The sequence below is a fragment of the Hydractinia symbiolongicarpus genome, chromosome 15, assembly GCF_029227915.1.
Source record: "Hydractinia symbiolongicarpus strain clone_291-10 chromosome 15, HSymV2.1, whole genome shotgun sequence".
Taxonomy (NCBI): domain Eukaryota; kingdom Metazoa; phylum Cnidaria; class Hydrozoa; order Anthoathecata; family Hydractiniidae; genus Hydractinia; species Hydractinia symbiolongicarpus.
The window spans coordinates 10,707,223-10,726,018 of NC_079889.1; the positions used below are offsets into that span (position 1 = coordinate 10,707,223).

The window sequence follows — 18,796 nt, forward strand, 5'->3', positions numbered from 1 at the left end:
TCCCATGTTTTTCGCATACTGGCGCTCCATTCTAAATTTTTTTGATTAGCACCCCATGACTTTCCTTTCGTTCTTAGGACGATTTATCTAAGGTGTTTGAAAATGATGGTGCCTCCGCTATAAGAAAGCAAAAAGAAGAACTTGAACGTTTAAAAAAGAATGCTAGAGAACCTGCCAATGCAACGTTCACCTCCTTTTCTTCGAACTCTTCGATCAATGTGAGCACACCACAAGGAAAAACAAAGCTGTGATCAGTAGATGAAGATGTACAAATCTGTATGTAAGTACATCTGCTGTATGTGACGTTTTAGCACAATAGGTTGCGAAATAATGTTGTTTTCGAATTTTTGCGGAAGAATGCGGGACTAAAGTTTGTGAATAGGGCCTCCGGAGATTTGTGGAATTTGGCCAAATTAAAAATGATGATTTATACAAATTGCGATATAAACATTGTAAATGGATAACCTCAAAGAACTAGTTTGCCTTCCATGCAATGTCTAAAGTGACTTTTATAGTGAATGTACAGGAGAAATGGGAGCGAGTTGTCAATAACGTAAATTGTGAAGATTGCGCTGTACATGTTTTAAAAATGCAGCATTTAAATTTGCGAATATTAATTCTGCTATCTTTTCTTTTGCATTTATTTCTTGTCTTCACGTATTTTGCAAGTTTAAACACTGCTGTTAAGTGCACAAAGGAGGAGTGTGAGAAGCGTACACCCAATCGCAGAATGTATTGCAATTCAGTCCATATTCCACCATATCGTATTTGTAAATAACTAACCGCCTTGTCATACTAAGTGACCATTTAGTGGGATGCAACACTTTGTGTTACGAAGTTTGAATCAATAACTTACTAAGAAGCTAATTACGTCTTTCTTTCTGTTTTTTAATTAGGCTTATTCAAATAATTCCGTTTTTAATTGTTTAGATATCATACCTCTGATTGGGCGAATCAAGATGAACGAGAAAAAGTGGTTACACACACCAAATTAAATCTTAAGACCTCCATTACCACTTACAGAGTTAAACTACGTAATTTTACTTGGGATATAAATATACTTGTATTTAGTATTTATGTATTTATTACCCAGCATACATTTTGACGATGCGTTGCCATGGTTTTCTAACCAAAACATTACGCAAGCCCGGCAATGTCTATATTGCTGAAACGGCTTAGCATATGAATGTTTCGTCCGCACGCACGTCCTATGTGTGGTTGGTTTTAATACACTTTCGGAATAATTTTGTAAAATTCTCCACCCCAGAGCTTATTTTAATATTTTTTCGGAGAGTTGAACAAACAGAATATAAATATTTACAACTTGGTTTCCAACCCTTTAAACTTTATTGCTTATATATTTTTGTTATGTTAAGTTTATGAATATAATGATAATATGAAAATAATTTTGTTTCGTTGGTAAAATATTATTTTTTGTAAAAATTAAAAAGTTATGCCGAGACAGGAAGTCTGCTGAATCTTGAAAACCTTGAAATATGAAAACTACTAAAAAAAAATTTTTTAGTTTTAAATTATTTCCTCGTTGCATAAAATATAGTAGACATCCCAATAAAAAACACCGAAAATTTGGCGAAAAAATTTAAAATTTAAAAAAATTTATCTTTTGTTCCCGTCGCGTTTATTATGTCTGCATATATCTCTTTTGCTTTATTTCTCACTATCGGTACATTTTAACGATTTGACCAACATTGAGATAATACACGTAATTAATTTTTCGTCACTGTATATTTTTATAATAAAACAAATTATTAATATCGAACCCAGGAATAACTACTGTATAAGAAACCATGAATGCAAGAATTCCTGGGTACGAAATTGACAAGCGCATTTGTTGCACTACAGTAGATACTTCCCGATATCTTTTCATATACGTATCTCGTTTTGGTGTCAGCCTCGTTCTAATGTCAGCTGCACCTTTACGGTAAAAGCGAAGACATCGGGAAAATGATAATTGCTAATTATTGATTTAGTATTTTAAAATGTGGTTCATTCTAATTGATATATACTCGCCACTATGTTACATTTCCTGTAAAATGGACACGAAAATGTAAAATGGACACGTGAATACTTTTACTTCTCTAACGATTTGGTAGCCGAGGGAATGTCTATATTTAAATTTTCAGGCTTAAATTTTTGAGGAGATCGTTTTTCTTGTAAACAACAATATGCATTCTCTCGTGTCTATTTCAGGCGATGTGATCTGAATTTTTTGTAGCGTTAAAGATGATAAGAAAACCCTTTTTATTAACTGTTTTGTTTTCATGTTAACCATACACGAATTCTAGTTGCATAGTTTTGTAAAAAACTTTCCTTCAGCAATTTAGAACATCCTTTTTGAACATTCACGCAGTAAAAGGAAGGCTGCTTCGTCTCCATTTTGAAATTTTTGACTTATACGGCAAGGTTTATTATCACATCCACTGAAATGCTTAAAGGAAAATGGCTAGAGAAAGCATCGGGCCGATTACGCGACTGACGGAGGCATTTGGAATTTATGGTTGGTAAGATTCTAAAACTTGCTCTTGTTTGGGTTACACTGTTTTTTAGTAGAAATACGCAAAACTCAGCAACATGTTTAACAAACAGCATTCTGCTATATACAACCTGGACTGTATCTGCAAAGTTTAGTGGATGAAGAAAGGCAAGGTAATAACAATGCAAGTAGTCGTGAAAATTTTTTGAAGCAATATGGTAAACACGTTTGTAACCCAGGCAGCAGTAACTCCTTCACAGCCAGCAAAATAACCTTAGAAAAGTTTGGTCAACAAACCTCGAGACTAGGGTTTCTTTTCGTTCCAATCTCCTACCCAGGGCATCTTGCCTTGTTGATGAAGTTCATGCAATAACGGCTCAGGGGCCAGAACACCCTGGGAAAGAGATTGGAAAAGTTTACTATTTTTGACAGCTGCAAATAAAAAGTTAACATCATTGTCAAGAAATAAAATAGTTTTAATTTTTCCTGCTTCTTCTGATCTGCCATCCTTTTTCAAAAATAAATTAATCCGCCAATTTTTCCCTTGTTTTAATTGCTGTGCTTGTTAAAAGCAATTGGAGTACAAAAAGCATTATCTAGTCTGCTTGCCTAAAATAGTTAGGTAGTAGGTCCAAGACATACTTTTCTACTCGTGAGGGTGTACCTACTTTCTATAAGTTTTTTGAAAGAATCTCCAACGGTCTAGTAAAATGCCAAACGTATTTTCGTTGATACGATGGGCTGGAGTAAAGCTGTAGTTAAATACTTCGCGTGTTTCATTTGTTAGAGCGTTTCAAAATATTGGTTGCATTAACCAATTAGCCCACGGATAGATTTCATGTCCTGCCAAGAAGTATGGAAGTCTGTCCTCCATTTCACTGAGATTTCACCGGAATTTGTTCCGGCCAATGTATTTATAATTCTATTAGCCAAATTCATACGGCGCGGTCAAGTCCGTCAAAATTCACTTGTAGGAAAAAAAATCATAATGGCGGCGGATTGTTTTGGTGTACTTGGCTAGATAAATTATAATAAATGGAAGAAAAACGTTCTATAATGCAATAGTATATAGTTTATTTATGATATTAATTATTAAAGTTTATAAACATGGACAATACAAAGGATGTTAGCAATTATAGCCGTGAAGAATGCTCAGAATGGCTAAAAAATATAGGTTAGTGTGCTACAGGAAATTTTCAAGAGCTGCAGATAAAAATTAGAAAGTTTATGCGATATCCTCGTTTAGTAAAACGTCTTAGATGACAAAGCAAATGAAAATTACAAGTTTAGTTGTAGCTTAGATCCCACAGACATTCCTCCAACTACAGCTAAATGGTGTAAAAAGGATGAGGATCTACCACTTATCAATGAAGATATATTTAAAAACTACTGCAAAATGAAAACATATGGTAGTTTAGGCCAGCAAGAAAAGGCTATTAGAATGTTACAGAGTAGAAAGATAGTAACTGTTAAAACTTTAGTTGATAATTTGTGTACATATGTAAAAGCAATGGTAAAAAAGTCATATGGTACTGAGAAAAGGCCAGCAGTGCTTGTTTTTGAAAATGGGTACCCTCAAAAAGCTCATTGCAGTTATCCAGTTTGTGCAAGTGGCTTATGCTGTTGCGTTCTTGCAGTTTTGTTATTTTTAAAACATTTCCACGACACTGGCAATCAAATTTTGGAGCTGACTGTCACACAATAGTTACAAAAATGGCATCGGCGGTATAAAAAAGGCTCTATTCCAATGGTTCCATTAAAGGCTATAAAAGTGAAGTTGTTCTTAATGCTGCAGATCCAAGTGAATCATATTTTAAAAGAGATGTCACTTCAATTATGAAAACTTTAAAGGAAAAACTCAAAAATAAAAAACCTGTAGAACAGCATGTCTACCAAGTGTTAATGAAAACTGATTTGGGAAAAACTACCTCATTTGGCCAACAACTCCAATACAAATACACATTAAAGCTAGCCACTGCTTTAGCTGATCATGACTATTGTGGTGTAGCCTTATACAACAAAAATATTATAAGACATGACATTAACAAAGAGCAAAGAATAGTAGATTATATCCACAAACCAGTTTCTAAAACAAACACTACCAACAAAATAAAAAATAAAATAGCAGTCCAAATTGAAAAATCGTTTACAGTGTATACTCATAAAACAGACGAAATTAAAAATTTACATGCTGATATCAATAAAGAAATGAACCCAAGTAATAAGGAAGTAATAATAGACATCAGTTTTTTAGAAGCTCCAAAGCCATGTGGTACAAACTATTTTAATATTTCTCAGAACACCACTGAGCTAGATATATGAAAATTACTGGTAGTAGACTACCAGCCCTTCTTGGTATTTATGGGCGAAAAAAGTTTCAAGAAATGTGGGTTGTTGTGAAATTGGGTGAACCTGAAAAGGATATATCTTTCATATCAAATATAGCCCGTGGTTAAAAATTTTGAGAATGATGCTACCAAAAATTTTCAGTTAAAGTCAAAAGCAACAAAAATGTCGATTTTTTTACAGATCTAACTGACCACCATTATGGTGCAAGCCCTGATGCACTTGACCCTGCTTTTGATGAGGACGGGGTATTTATATTTTGGTTCATTATCTTTCTAGCAGTTTCCAACTTTGTTTAGCATTTCTTAATCTTTTTTTGTGAAGTTCTGTGGCTGATTTTTTTACCAAGTTATTAGCATTCTCATATTTCTGTTCAAGCTTTTGGAAATTTCTTTCTGAAACGACAACATCTGGCAAGTTTGTCATTCAAATCTCTCATTAGAGCTCTAGTGTCCACAGCAAATATACCCATTTTTCCAGTTAATACCATCTGTTTTTAAAATTTTCCGAAATATAAACCATTTTTTGTATTCTTTTTTAACAGCGAAATATATTTTATCTACCTTAATCAGACAAATTTTCGCGCGGAGAAATTTTCGCGGTTTTCGCGAATTTTGCCCAAATTCGCGAAATTAAATCCTCGCGAAATATTTGCAAACAGTCAAATCGCGAAATTAAATCCGTGCGAAATTTTTAGAAAGCCTGAATTCGCAAAATTAAATCCTCGCGAATTTTTTTTTAATTTGTACCATCGCGAAAATTAATACTCGTGAAATGTTTTGTTCTCGATTATTTTTTTCCATGTAAAACTTACAACAAAATTCGTAAAAAAATACGGTAAATAATATTATTTTATCTCTTTTGAAAAAAGTTTCGGATGCCTTTGCTCCCTGCTGTTGGTTGTACTGTTTTTTTAACGCATTTGCGTTTTTTTGCTCTGGCTGGTTCGGTACGGCCAACATTGTTCTCAAGAAACGAACCCATGATGACCTCATTCTTTGGTTGACAATATAATTTATCCAACATATCTTGATAGCGTCGAAGAAGCATGTGCCCCTTGATACTTCCAGGCATCGAAACTGTTATTTCGCAGGCAATTTCAAGACCTCCTTGAAATAGAGGCGATCTTCTGTATTATATTTAATATATTCAAATGTTTCGTGAAAATTTGTTTTAAGTTAAGACAGAATTCGCGAAATTAAATCCTCGCGTTATTTTTAGAAAGCCTGAATTCGCGAAATTAAATCCTCGCGAAATTTTTGAAAAGACTAAATTCGCGAAATTAAATCCTCGCGAAATACGATATATTTTACCTCGCGAAATTAAATCCGCGCTAAAATTTGTCCGATTAAGGTATCTAAATATTTACTTCATATTACATCTAAACAATTTACCCATTTGCGAATTTTTCAACACCTCCACTGTCATTATTCCTGCCAAACTCTCCGACATCTACAAAACTAAAACTGTAGGTACCGTACCTCAAATGTCGGGAGAAGACCCTTGATTATGTCAAAGGAGTCAAGAAAAAGCAAGCCTACGTATTGTGTGCAATGCCAGCGGCATATTCCAAAATGCAAGGAATTTATCTGACATTTTCTTCCTGTCATTGTTTGACGACGGGGCTGTACAAAATTTACTAAGACATTCCAAAGTTTTTCGCATACTTCATCGATGATAGATCTAACCATCGATCTTCTCAATTTGAATTCAAATACGGTTGGTTTGTATTACATTATTAGTATTATTGGTTTGTATTTTGTATTACCTGTAGCTAGCTAACGTAATGTGACAAACCTCGTCATTGAGGCGGGCGGCAAAATTACCGTCAAGTAAGCGCTAGCGCTCCTTAGGCAACAAACCCCTGGGGACGAGGATGGTAATGTAACAGCCAGACGTTCTTGCGGGGGATAGGTGGTTGGATGTGGTGTTTTCTTGTTATTATTTCTCTATGCAGGTCAGATAATTGATTGGACAATCTGGTGACTTCGAAACATATCTTAAAAGAAAGATTTGTAAGATATTTCCTAATAAGTGTTGTAATAATTGAAGTGTCATAATAAAATAGATACTTGTTGTTCAAATAGTTAAAAAAAAGTTCTACAAAATTTACATCTGTTAATGATTTTGCTACCAGAAATGTAGAATGCATGACATCTATCTAAATTTGTACGCCTATCCATAGCCAGTTTTTTAATCTAATCTTCTTCTATTTCGACCACGACGTCTTCGTCTTCCTCTCATAGCAAGAACAGCTTCCTATACTACATGTTTATTTGATGCCATCGTTTTATAGAATAAGAGGTCGTAAAACAAGTTTTACGTGCGTGTTGACTTATTCACGAAATGATTATTTCTAAGCTCTAACGAGAAATTATAGGCTTGCGAAAAACCCGTGTTTTAAGCTCTAACAACAAATCTTTACGCGCAGGTGGATTGGGTTTCATGTATTTTATGGACACCTAGCGTTATTTAAAGGTTTTTGAAATCGTACAGACTGTTTTTAGCACGCGTCTATTTTTTTTCCATTGTTCATTTTTTAGACCATTTAAACATCTTTTTACTCTGTTTTTTGCAAACTTCCACTTCTTTCTACACCATTTGTTGATAAACATTTTCTGTAAAATTCTTTTTGTCAGTCATGTTTTCTTTCTCGTTAGTTTTTCCTCGTCTTGTTTGACAATTTCTTTAAAAAAACGTGATCTTCTTTGTAGAGAGCATCTGGTCGAAAGCAACTTTTTTCAGCAATTTTCATAACTGATCGTTAGCCCGTGGAAAATCCACGGGTTGGCCCGTCTTTTTCATACCGCATTGCGTGCTTCTCGCTATTGCGCAGCTAAGCTACCATTTTGCGTGACAGACAGATAGACAGACGTATACGGGCATTATAATATAGATACACGAAGTTGGAAAGCCACTAATCGACTCGTGTATCGCTGACCTTATGAAGACTAGTCGTTGGATCGTTGATAAATCCTGGGGTTCGCCCGTCCCTGCACACATTTCGTGTATTTTTACCATGAAGTGATCTTGACAGCCATAATGCTGACAATACGACTATTATTTTTACAGACAGAAAAAAGGAAATAAAAACTGGTGAAATTATACTTTGTGTAGGTTTGTTAAAAAAACGCAATAAATATACATTTAATTTCCTGTCATAAAAACAAAGTAAAATCGCGCACAGAATTTATTCACACACAAAAATCTCGGATCGACGGAATAATGTAAGTTTTATGAACAAAGGAACGTCATGCGATAAAAGGCAATACTCTAACATCAAATGAGTCAAAAACATCTCTGATAATTACAAATAAACTCAGCTCTGATAACAACAAATAAACTCAGCTTTTATAACTACAAATAAACTCAGCTCCAAGGTCCTTTAACACATTTGTTTTAGTTATATTTAGCATTCTACATGTTTAAGGTAGCGTTTCTCATTTCCCTCTCCTTCTTTGCACGATTATTCGTACCAAAAAACAATCCTAGTTTGAAATAACTTTTCCAATTTGTACTAATTTCGGAAATTCGGGGGTGGTCCTCTATTATTGGCAGGTGGCATATTGGGCGGCCTAGCATTCACACCCATTAACGGTCTTTGCATATTCATAGGTGGGCCACCACGATTCATTGGGGGTGGTCCTTGTGGAGGACCGCCCGGTCCCATTGGTCTTTGTGGTGGTGGTCCACCCATAGGCCCACCAGGCCTCTTATTAGGATTTATAGGGCCAGTGGGTGGCGCATTCATACGCATGGGTGGCATACCGGGAGGCATCATACCTAAAAAGCATTAACATATGCAAAATTAACAAAATAATTAAACTCAAAACCGGAGGGGGGAGGGATAACAGCGTCCTGTTTTTTTTTAACACTTAATTCTTACCAAAGGATTGTTCAATATTTTCAGGCCTGTCAGATCTTATTATTTTTTTTTGAATAACATACCTAATGCTAACTGTAGGTTTCCTTTCACAAAAAAGAAAATGATGGAATTAGAAAATTTCTTTTCTCTTCTTCTAAACCTATTCGTACTGTTTAATCGTGATCTTACCTGGTGGGGGCATCATCCCCATGGGTGGCATCATACCGGGTGGCATCATTCCGGGTGGTGGCATCATTCCTGGAGGTGGCAACATACCAGGAGGAAGATTTGGCATATTAGGCATGTGTTTTGTGTTTTTTTCAGCCGCTTTAACTAAAGGAAAATAAGTACAATATAAACTAAACTATACTGAAAGAAAACATCTGCTGACATGGCGTGCAGTAGTTGGAAAGCTCATTTTATAATTCTGGAGAGAGCGGTTTTGGTCACAATACGGGCAAATATGTTACAACTTAGACTGCATTTTTAGCTTTAATACCCTTAAAAAAGTTTTTTTTTCATTTTCTATTTATAATTTACTATTGCTTTATTTCTATATGTTTAAGTAAACATGGTATAAGATTTCTGATTTAGTTTTACATATACAATACCAAAAATTTATCGGCTTTGCATGTGTGTACAAGTTGCATGATTAGTTGCATGTACTAGTTAAATAGCCAGTGAAAAAATCCATTTGATTATAGAAGCAAACAACTACGAAGACCTTTTTTTTGATAACATCATTATTATTTTTTCCAGAAATTTATCAACCCAAAGCTTTTATTGTGTAGAGCTTACCCTAACCAAAAATAACATATATGATTACTGTAAACTATAGTATATAAATCTGTTTTTTAAAAATATGTTAAATTACCAAAGAAAATTTTTCGTAAGATATAGCATCATTGGGGTTTAATAAAGGTTTTTTGATGACAGTGACGTAATTACATTAATGATTCACACATATAATGTAACATAATACGAAAGTACTGTTTACCATACACATGATAAACTCCACATATAAACATGAATACACGTACTGGTTTGATCGATCAATGCTTGTGCTTGGTCTTCCATCCATTTTGAATAATAAAACTTCACATTGTCCTTGTGTTTCCTTCCGTTGTTGTGAGTTTTGCGAACAGAGGGCTAGAAAAATTCACGGAAAATAAATTTGTATGCATCTTCAGTTTAATTTTCAAAAATTTCGCAAATTTTATCAATATTCGCAAATTTGTGCGAATTTTTTGACAAAACAAAAGGTTTTTTTTTCGTTTTTCCTAACTGATAAAAACAATGGTAAGCCAATGGTAAAGGCTATCTCAATAAAGCCTGAAATAAATTTAAAGTTTTAAAAAAATACTAATAGATTTGCAAAATAGACATCTCCACATACAAAAATTGAGGTTTACATTGTCACAGAATTATATACCTACCGAGTCATGAGTAAGATATGTATCACAGTAATCGCAGAAGTATCTAAAAAAATAAAAAGTTTTACAAAAATAAATAAAAATTTAGCTAGTTCGATTATTAAATGTACATTACTCAAAAAGATATAAAATGGCTAATTTTTGGCAGAAAATTTTCAGATTGTAACATTTTGAAATTCATGATTTTAAACTTTTTGCTTTATCAGAAAAATACTTAGTGTTTTGTTTACTTATATTCATGTGAAGGTTTTGTAAGAAAAGGTGCGCATTGTTTTTGTAAATTTAATTTCTTTAATGAATCAATTCACAAAGATTGCATTTTGATTTGCAAAGAGCGAATTGTGAGTAGTTTATATTTTATTTACAGGACCCTATTAGATAACAGTACTATTTACAAGCTCGTGAGCTTGTATTAAAACGCAAATGTGTCCTACAAGAATGGAAATTTTTGCCTCTCTGAGCACCGACACGGGAGTAGTCGTGTGTTCGAATCTCATCTTGGTAACTATTTTTACTTTTTTTTTCTTTTTACTAACTCGTAACTAACTATGTCCGAAATAATCAATTGCAACGTCACAGATTTAAATTTCGTACCTAAACTCTCTAAGTACTTGGAAGTCATCTAAATGACGTTTCAGGCCAAATTTGGTATTTGTTTTCGACAAAACTTGGCACAGTTAACAAAAAAAGTATGCTGAACATAATAGTGACACCATAATTTTGATTTTTGTCACTTAACGTCATTTTAGGCCAAATTGGTCCAAAAATTAAAACTATTTTAGACAAAACTTGGCAAAGTTAACAAAAAAAGTATGCCGAACATGGTGACATTAAAATTTTGATTTTTTGTCACCTAAATGTCATTTTAGGCCAAAATTAGTTCGAAAATTAAAATACTTTATTTTCGACAAAATTTGGCACAGTTAACAAAAAAAGTATGCTGAATATGATAGTGACATCAAAATTTTGATTTTTGTCACCTAAATGGAGTTTAAGCTCATAAACGTTTCAATCGCGCGACTTTCAACCATGAATGATAGGCTGTATTTTTTGTTAGCAGAAATTGTAAAATTGGGTGGCATTGTGGATGTTTCATAGTTGTGCATTTTCAATAGCGAGATAGTTTATGCAGCGCCTGCATATTGTTTATTTTTTAAAAAGATAAGATTAGTGTTCACAAGCTTTATTTAACTAACTGGTAAAGTAAAGGTGTTTCCACCAAAGTTTTCAAAACTGAATATAGGCAGAATTAAGGTCTCCCCAAATGCCTGGAAAGTAGTCTGCGAAAAATAAAATTTCCACAACAATACGTAAGAGAAAAACGAAGACGCTCCATCATATATAAATAATTACGAGAACGAAATTCTTTTTGTAGCGAAAAGAATTTCTCGTTTTCGCTTTCTTCTTTCTGTCAGTCAGTTTACCCCAGACTGACCCAACGAAAATTGAAATTTCGAGGAATTTTCCGTTCAAGAAGATCTCACAAATCAATTTCGAAAAATAACTGCGTAGTCCACAAGAAATGTTATTGCCCATCTGAATAGCAAAATATGTCGTGTCTAACTTCGTAACAAAAATCACAATTTAATAGACAGCTTTTTGTAAACTTTATTCGAGAGGTTGTTTACGTATATCATACGTCTTGTTTGTAACTGGTTAGGCCATCCTGCGTAAATATCAACTAATAAATAAACAAATAAGGCAGATTTTTTTAAAATAACCTCCAAACAGCGTTTTTTGTGGTAACACAAGTTTGAGAGGTTCTTACTGTGTAAAAGGAAAATAATAAATAATGAATAAGGGGAATTTCTCACAGGGTATTTCTGCGATGCAGACAATAGTAAACTGAAGTACCAATACGAGGGTGCCAAGTCGCCAAAAAAGCGTATATGTTAAGGTGGCCGCAGGCGTTTTTTCGAGTTTTTTTTCAAGGTTTTCGTCTGTAACCGCCCGGAAAAGCCTGAGCCCATCCGAAACCACCCAAATTGCGCCTGAAATGCAATGCACGCGAGGCTCATTGTTCTCATTTAAATTTTGTTGCGAAGAAGGTGCTATTTTGTCGTTTTACTCTTAGTTTGTTATTTTTGGGATTTTATTATACCTATATATATGGAATAAATGATATAAAAAACAGTTTTTTCAGAACTTCTACTGTTGAGTATATGACTATTAGTCTACTGTTATGTTTATGTTTGTTATTGGGTACCTTAACCACGCCGCTATGTGCTGATATGCAAATGCACTACAATGGCACAGTAGCTGTACCGTAAAGTATCTACAGACTTCGTTAATACACGGAAGACAAACATTTATGTTAATATAAATATACGCGTTCTTATTTCATTTACTAACCCTCTGTCATAACCAGAGATTTTAGTCTAGCATCCACTAACACTGCTAGACATTTAAAGAATAAATTATACATCATGGTAGTATATGTTTAAAAAAATGTTGTTTCGGGTTGATTCGGGATTCTCCAGGTGAAATTTCAAGTTTTTTTAAATGCCGGAAGTCGACCGACAGCCCCCATGGTTTTTGCAGCGTTTCCAGTGAGTTGGCACCCTCGTGTATGTACCAATCAATTCAATAGACCAGAATGTTAACATTTTTCGCTGTAAGCCGTTCTGCCTCTAACAACTGCATGGCAGGCAAGAAGGTGTGGGAGCTTGCTGAAGAGAGGCCTTCGTAGTGCTTTTTTACCTATGATCGTGCATATACAGAACTTTGTAAACATTCGCATTCGCATTTGCAATCTATTTTATTTATTTCAGCCTAAGGAAAAGCTTAAGTTATAGAGTTAGCTTTTACAGTTTATGCTTTGAGAATAATGATTATTTTATTTAAGAAATATCCGCGAAAATAAAACAGAGATTCAATATTACTTACTTCGGCATGGTTTGTGTAAAATCTTTAAAAAGGTATCTTGATTTGGTCCTCCTCTCGCCGCACTATTCACAAATCCGACATTTTTAAAATGATCAACGAAGATAAACTGACCAGATGGCAGTATTTTTGCAAGCATTGACGACAGACCCCAGGCCTCAGGACGTCGATTTGTGGGGTTCGTAACGGGGTCAGAAACCTCTCATGATAGGGGGGGGACATACAGTTTTGCGATTTTTAGTTTTTTTTTTTTTTTTGCGAAAATGTTTTTACTTAAATACAGCTTTTCCTTTGTTATTGTCCCCTGAGCTGTTTGGGATAAATATGTCGATTTTTGCCGATAAAAGCAACCTCGATCCCCAGGGCCTGTAGCGTTTTTTGATATGAGGATGAAACGCGATAAGGGAATCAAAACAATAGGCGGATAAAGAAGACAACTTCGTCCCCAGGGATTCCTAACTTTTTGACATTGAGAACGAGGATAATAAATAAGATGAAAACGCCAAAAACGTGTAACAAAATGGTTATATAAAGAATACGCATAAAACTGTATTCTTTTTTTTAACCCATAGGTTCTTCTCCTCGCAAAACATCTTGTTGTTGATCGATATATTCAAAACGCTTATTTCTTCTAAAAACGCTCAAATTTCTTGAAATTTACATCAATTCGCAACAAATGTGCTGGTGAAGTCTTTTAGTCCCCAGGGTTTCAGTTACTGATACATAAAAGTTACGTTTGAGTTTTTATATATTATGTTTTATATATATCATGTCTTATGTTTCAGTCATCCACAACTCCAAAGAAATTAAAAATCCATTGGCTCTGAGTTTTTATAAATCTCCGTCGTCTTTTAGTCCACGTAATACGTACGTAAGAAGTCAACACTGGTGTCAAAATACGTCTCTTATGGTACGTCTTTTGGGGCCATCAAGTATGTGTACTCACAGAATTTCTTCTCCATAATTCCTTTTAATCACCACCAGTTCCTCAGGTGTTATGACAGTCTGACCGAGCGGTTTTTTTACGCAAGTTTTGATCGGAATTGTACGTTATCTGCCGTTTAAGAAGTCAGACAGTAAATAAAGTTTTGGTCATTGTTGTTCCCAGACCTCTTTGATATTAAAACCTATTACTATTCTTAGTTTTAATCCGTGTTAGGTTTTTGCCAGTTTGAGCGACATTTTCATCCGCAGACGCCTGTCAGATAAAGAGATCTAAAGAAGTTGTTGAGTGCGTAAGGTCATAGTTGATAGATATTAACTATGGCTTAACGTCAGAAATTCTCCTACTATCTTTTAGCAACAAGCCTTTCTGTTTTGTATTTTTATTCTTAGGTCTGAAAGAGGGGTGTTCAGCAATGATTGAGGAGGTGGTGGTGCAGAGTCTTGTATTTTTATAAATTTTCTATTTACATTAAGTTATAAGATCTATTCCGAACACAACAGCTTACACTAATCCGAACTTGTTTGTCGGAAAGGCTTTTGCTTTAATGTCGCATCCGTCAATTTAACAATTATGCTGAGATTGTTTCAATGTTCTTCCTTCAAGGGCTCAGCGTTCAAAAGTCGTATATAAATACAAGTCCGTTGACTGCAATGCTGTCTATTACGGTAAGACTATGCGACATTTGAAAGTAAGAACCTGCGAATATATGGGTGTTTCTGCAGTGACTGAAAGAACGTCAACGCTTAAAATCATAGTTGTGTTATGTAGTTTTTTGTAAAAATAGACCTACTTTGAAGAACTTTGCTATACTCTCCACCGCTACTAAGAATTTTAATTTGATGTTAAAGGAGAGTCCGTTGATCCGTTTGGGACAAGCCAATTCTCAATAGAAATATTACGTCTACGCCATTATTTCTATTTCCAGATAATTAACTCCCCCCCCCTTATGATAAGTGTATGATCGTACGATATTATTGTATATATAAACTTATTGTGTACTTGAAAATGGCTGTCGAACGGCCGAAACATCGTTAAGAAATGTACTATCTGAATTGTTTTTACAATTTAAATAATTGAAATGTTGTAAAGTGAGATTGGATTTTCTGATGTTTTCGATATGGATGGCGAGGGGGTGTTAATAAATTTAAATGGCTGGTATAATTCCCCGACATTTAGTGTTGTACGACACACACAAACAGGTTACTGAGAGTAGAGATGTAACTAATGTCCAATCGATATTTACCGTTTCGTATTTAACATTTTTCTAATATTTTGTACAATAATAAGATGTTTGTGTTTTTGGCGCCAACACGTCATTCCGGCACCAACACGTCATTCCATTCGTCCAAAAATGCGAAATCACGCGTTATAGTACGCATGCATGTTGGCGAAGGCATTGCTTGGGTTGGAAGGTATATCTGAATATAATAAAACAATTGCTGAAAAATAATAAAAAGAGTAAAAAATACAGAAAACAAAATATCTATAAAAAAGCAGAACGTCTCTTCACAAGAGAAATAGTTAAAAAAACTAGATAAAGAATGCCGTCCTACCCGAGGATTTGGATGGGATACGAAATCGTCATGGCAGGATTTTCTCTCAGCGTAGAAAAAGCACGGGAAGGAGGTTGTCAATGCAACATAAGGCAAACAGTAGCTGTGTTGTATCATTAAAAATAAAACAAATAAACAGTACTAGTCAGTAGTCTGTAAAATAGACAAGTGGCTTACAACATGGCGGCGGAAAATTGATGAATGGTGCGAAGTTCCGTGTTGATATCAGGAAGGGATTGTTTACGTTCATCAGTGGATAGAACATAACATCGTGTGATAAAATGTTGGGCGCCATATGCGTTGCCTCAGCGTCTTGAACTAAAAAAAAATAAAACGATACTGGACGAAAATCAATACATTTTAACTCAGTCTACCTGTTATAACATTGTCCTTCTCGTGGTTCTTTTGATACGACCTCGCTCCTAGCGCCTGTTGTCTCTGTTTATATGAAGAAAAAAAACAGACGCTACGAACAAGGTTGCTTTTAATAATATTACTCTCATATTAACACTACATGGTTCTTAACACGAAATAATTGACCAAAACACTGTAAACCCATTCTCGACCCCAGAGTTCTTTAAGATAAACCGAGAATGCTATAAACCATTCTTCTTGGTTGTTTTACCTTTTATACTTCGATCTACAAAAAAAAACCTTTAAATACACGCATGCGCATAACTTTGCGCAGTTTGCTACAACATGACTCGCGCAAGTCAATCATTCGCTAACAGTCTAAGAAGTGAGTTAGATTTCTTACTTGTTCTATTGATGATTTTTTGGGCGTTTTCTTGCATCACAGCCTCGTAATGATGTTTAACATTTTCTTTGTGGTGTTTCCCATCAATGTGAGTTTTACGCACATTCATCTAAAATGTATAAATACTACTCAATGGAAAAATTTACAGGATCGTCTTAAATAATACAAGAATTAATTATATTTGTTCAGGTTAGTAAAGCTATTCTGGCTTAAAACAAAAGATTTCCCTATATCAATCACGTGAGCAAGGAACAATAGAATTAAACAATCCAAAATCGCGGTCAGACTTTTGACTGCTGAAAAATTGTTTGAGACCCAGCATAATATTTTCAACCTTAACTATTCCGATTTTCTGGTGTTAAGAAAAACTATGCGGGGTCTCCTGCTGGCTAGTTGTTTGCAAATGTTTCACGGGAATGAGTACGATTGGTGGTAGGAGGATAGAATAATCTCCCATGACTTGCCATGAATTTTTACAACGTTTATCCAAAATTGGTGAGTAGAAAAATTAGACTCACTTATCCGTCTCCCGCTTTGAATATTCGAATTCTTGACCATCTTATACACAGACAATAAATAAGCAAAATCGCAAAATTTTTGAAAATTACTTCTCTTTAGATTATAAGCTTGCTTTATAAAAGGAAAAATATACTCACCGCATTACTGGTTAAATGAATATCACAGTAGTCGCAATAATACCTAAAAAAGAGTTTAAAACAGCATGATAAAAACATGACCCTAGTCCCAATCTTAATCCTAAGTGCTTCTTAGTCTTTTTTAAAATAAAAAAGAATCTTGCGCCCTGGATCATAAAACCTTGGAGACAGGGACACCACATTTCTATGTATCTCTGAATATAATTGCCGGTCTCCGCCGAATTTCAACAGCTGCGAAGAAGAGATGTTAACCAACAGAAAATAAGTAATTACTAAAGTGTTCTTCACCGTTTCATTTGATGAAATCTTTGTTTAAGTTTGGTTCAAAATAGACAGAGAATGGTTGTAATAGAATATAGTAAAACCTTGTAGCCAGTTTCTTTTCCATGGCATCGATCAAGAAACTGAGTTCAAGGTTATTCCAACCCTATTTTAACTCATTTGATGGAATTTATCTAAACAATACAAAATAGCGCGAATTCTTTCTATGCATTGACAAGTCGCTGTAATAATAAAAAGCCAACACACCAAGTTGCCTGTCTCGTCTCCTTTAGGTATTATAAAAAACTTAAGCAAAATCAGGGATCGTGGGTCTGCATGATTACCTGTTTATCCTATAACAAGCCCGTAAAACATCTTTCGCTTCAGGATGTAAACAAATCCTTCGCTTTTATTCGTCATTTCAGAAGTCCTGGAAATGAGGTTGTCCTAGTGCTTTTGTCTCTTTACTAATCAGGAATATTATCAACATAATAATACCAAAAAAGAGACTAATACAACCTCGTCCCCAGGGTCTTGTGGCCCCTGAGTCGTATTATCAACTTCATTCGCCCTGGGAACGAGGTTGAGACAAATAGTGCCTTGGGAACAAAATATTATTATTCCAAGACCTTCTAAATTAAAATTATGTTCCGGTCAGTAAATCAAGACCATACTTGTTTGTTCTTCTGAACCTTTTACATACCCTGGGTCCTCTTTCACGGTTCCATTTTTTTAACTTGGACTTCGGATTGTTCACCCTAAAAATAAAAAAGAATAATCCAATAAATTATATGCATATCAATTTACTCCAGCCTAAAATGTATATATATATATAACACATAGAAAAGAAATTGCTAAACCTTTGTTCTAGTTTTGCGTACTTTGTATACAAAACTTTGTAAAAGACCGATTTGTCACCTTAAATAAAATTAGTAGGTTTGCTGGAAAATCGGAAGAAACAAATCAATTTTGACTGAATATATATCCCGTCAAAATCAATAGACATGTTAAAAAAATCAAAAGAACCTTTGAATTTAAGAAACTTTTGCCATGTTTACTTGGTTTCTTATATAAAACGTGTAAAGTGGACTAGGTTCATCTTCGTCCCCAGGGTTATTTTGCCTTCTTTATATGAGAACCCTGGTGACGAGGGTGGACTAGGTTTCAAGTTGGAATATAACGGTAAAAGGTTGGTTTAATAAAACTAACGAAAACTTTTATAAATATACTTTATGTTTCTTTTTGCTTTACTTTGTCTTCGACTCTTCTTGTCTCCATGGTTATCGTCCATTCTCCAACTTTTGAAAACGTCTTTAGACCAATAATTAAAGTAATAACAAAGTATCCACTATGCTGTTTTTATTTTTTCAACGTTGAACAAATGCTCAAGCCCCTAACGGTTTCAAAATAACTGACAATACGATAAATTACTCAGCGATGTTTGTTTCAGATATGCATCAAAGAGAGCTTCAAAATAGTAGATAAAAAAGTTTTTTGTAAAAGCGGTTCGATATTTTGCTTCGTTTTAGCAGACGTTTTTAAAACGTTGCATTTGAAAAAGATGCTTCGTGGGCAGTTTTGACACTGGTCTGTAAATTGTTG

General features: G+C 34.5%; 2 protein-coding genes and 1 long non-coding RNA gene across 12 annotated transcripts in view; 1 reads left to right on the forward strand and 2 right to left on the reverse strand.

Moving 5' to 3' along the window:
- LOC130628896 (epidermal growth factor receptor kinase substrate 8-like) overlaps positions 1 to 2,269 on the forward strand; it is a 43,079-nt gene extending 40,810 nt beyond the window's left edge. For all 10 annotated transcript variants that reach the window (XM_057441938.1, XM_057441939.1, XM_057441945.1 and 7 more), the window contains 2 exons: positions 78 to 280; positions 931 to 2,269. In XM_057441938.1, the coding sequence (XP_057297921.1) occupies positions 78 to 251 (174 nt within the window). In that variant the 3' untranslated portion in view covers positions 252 to 280; positions 931 to 2,269. The remainder of the gene's footprint in view (positions 1 to 77; positions 281 to 930) is intronic.
- A 5,840-nt stretch (positions 2,270 to 8,109) lies between these two features.
- Positions 8,110 to 13,168, reverse strand: LOC130628900 (U1 small nuclear ribonucleoprotein C-like). Its single transcript, XM_057441953.1, has 5 exons — positions 13,025 to 13,168; positions 10,142 to 10,184; positions 9,746 to 9,854; positions 8,895 to 9,038; positions 8,110 to 8,623 (listed from the first exon to the last, which is right to left on the reverse strand). Exons 1-5 carry the CDS (start codon positions 13,030 to 13,032, stop codon positions 8,358 to 8,360), a joined length of 570 nt encoding a protein of 189 aa, XP_057297936.1. The 5' UTR covers positions 13,033 to 13,168; the 3' UTR covers positions 8,110 to 8,357.
- Positions 13,169 to 15,194: 2,026 nt separating this feature from the next.
- LOC130628901 (uncharacterized) lies at positions 15,195 to 18,737 on the reverse strand. The gene is made up of 5 exons (XR_008981870.1): positions 18,424 to 18,737; positions 17,898 to 17,952; positions 16,934 to 16,976; positions 16,278 to 16,386; positions 15,195 to 15,838 (listed from the first exon to the last, which is right to left on the reverse strand). It is a non-coding gene; the product is annotated as an uncharacterized LOC130628901 (long non-coding RNA).
- Between the last annotated feature and the right edge of the window lie 59 nt (positions 18,738 to 18,796).

Bases quoted from the DNA above. Each gene is read 5' to 3' on its own strand.
- LOC130628900 (XM_057441953.1), bottom strand. The intron at 9,855-10,141 runs GTAGGTATATAA...GAATTTTTCTAG, and splicing joins CATATCTTACTCATGACTCG to CCCTCTGTTCGCAAAACTCA. The intron at 9,039-9,745 runs GTACGTGTATTC...ATTTTCCTTTAG, and splicing joins AGCATTGATCGATCAAACCA to TTAAAGCGGCTGAAAAAAAC.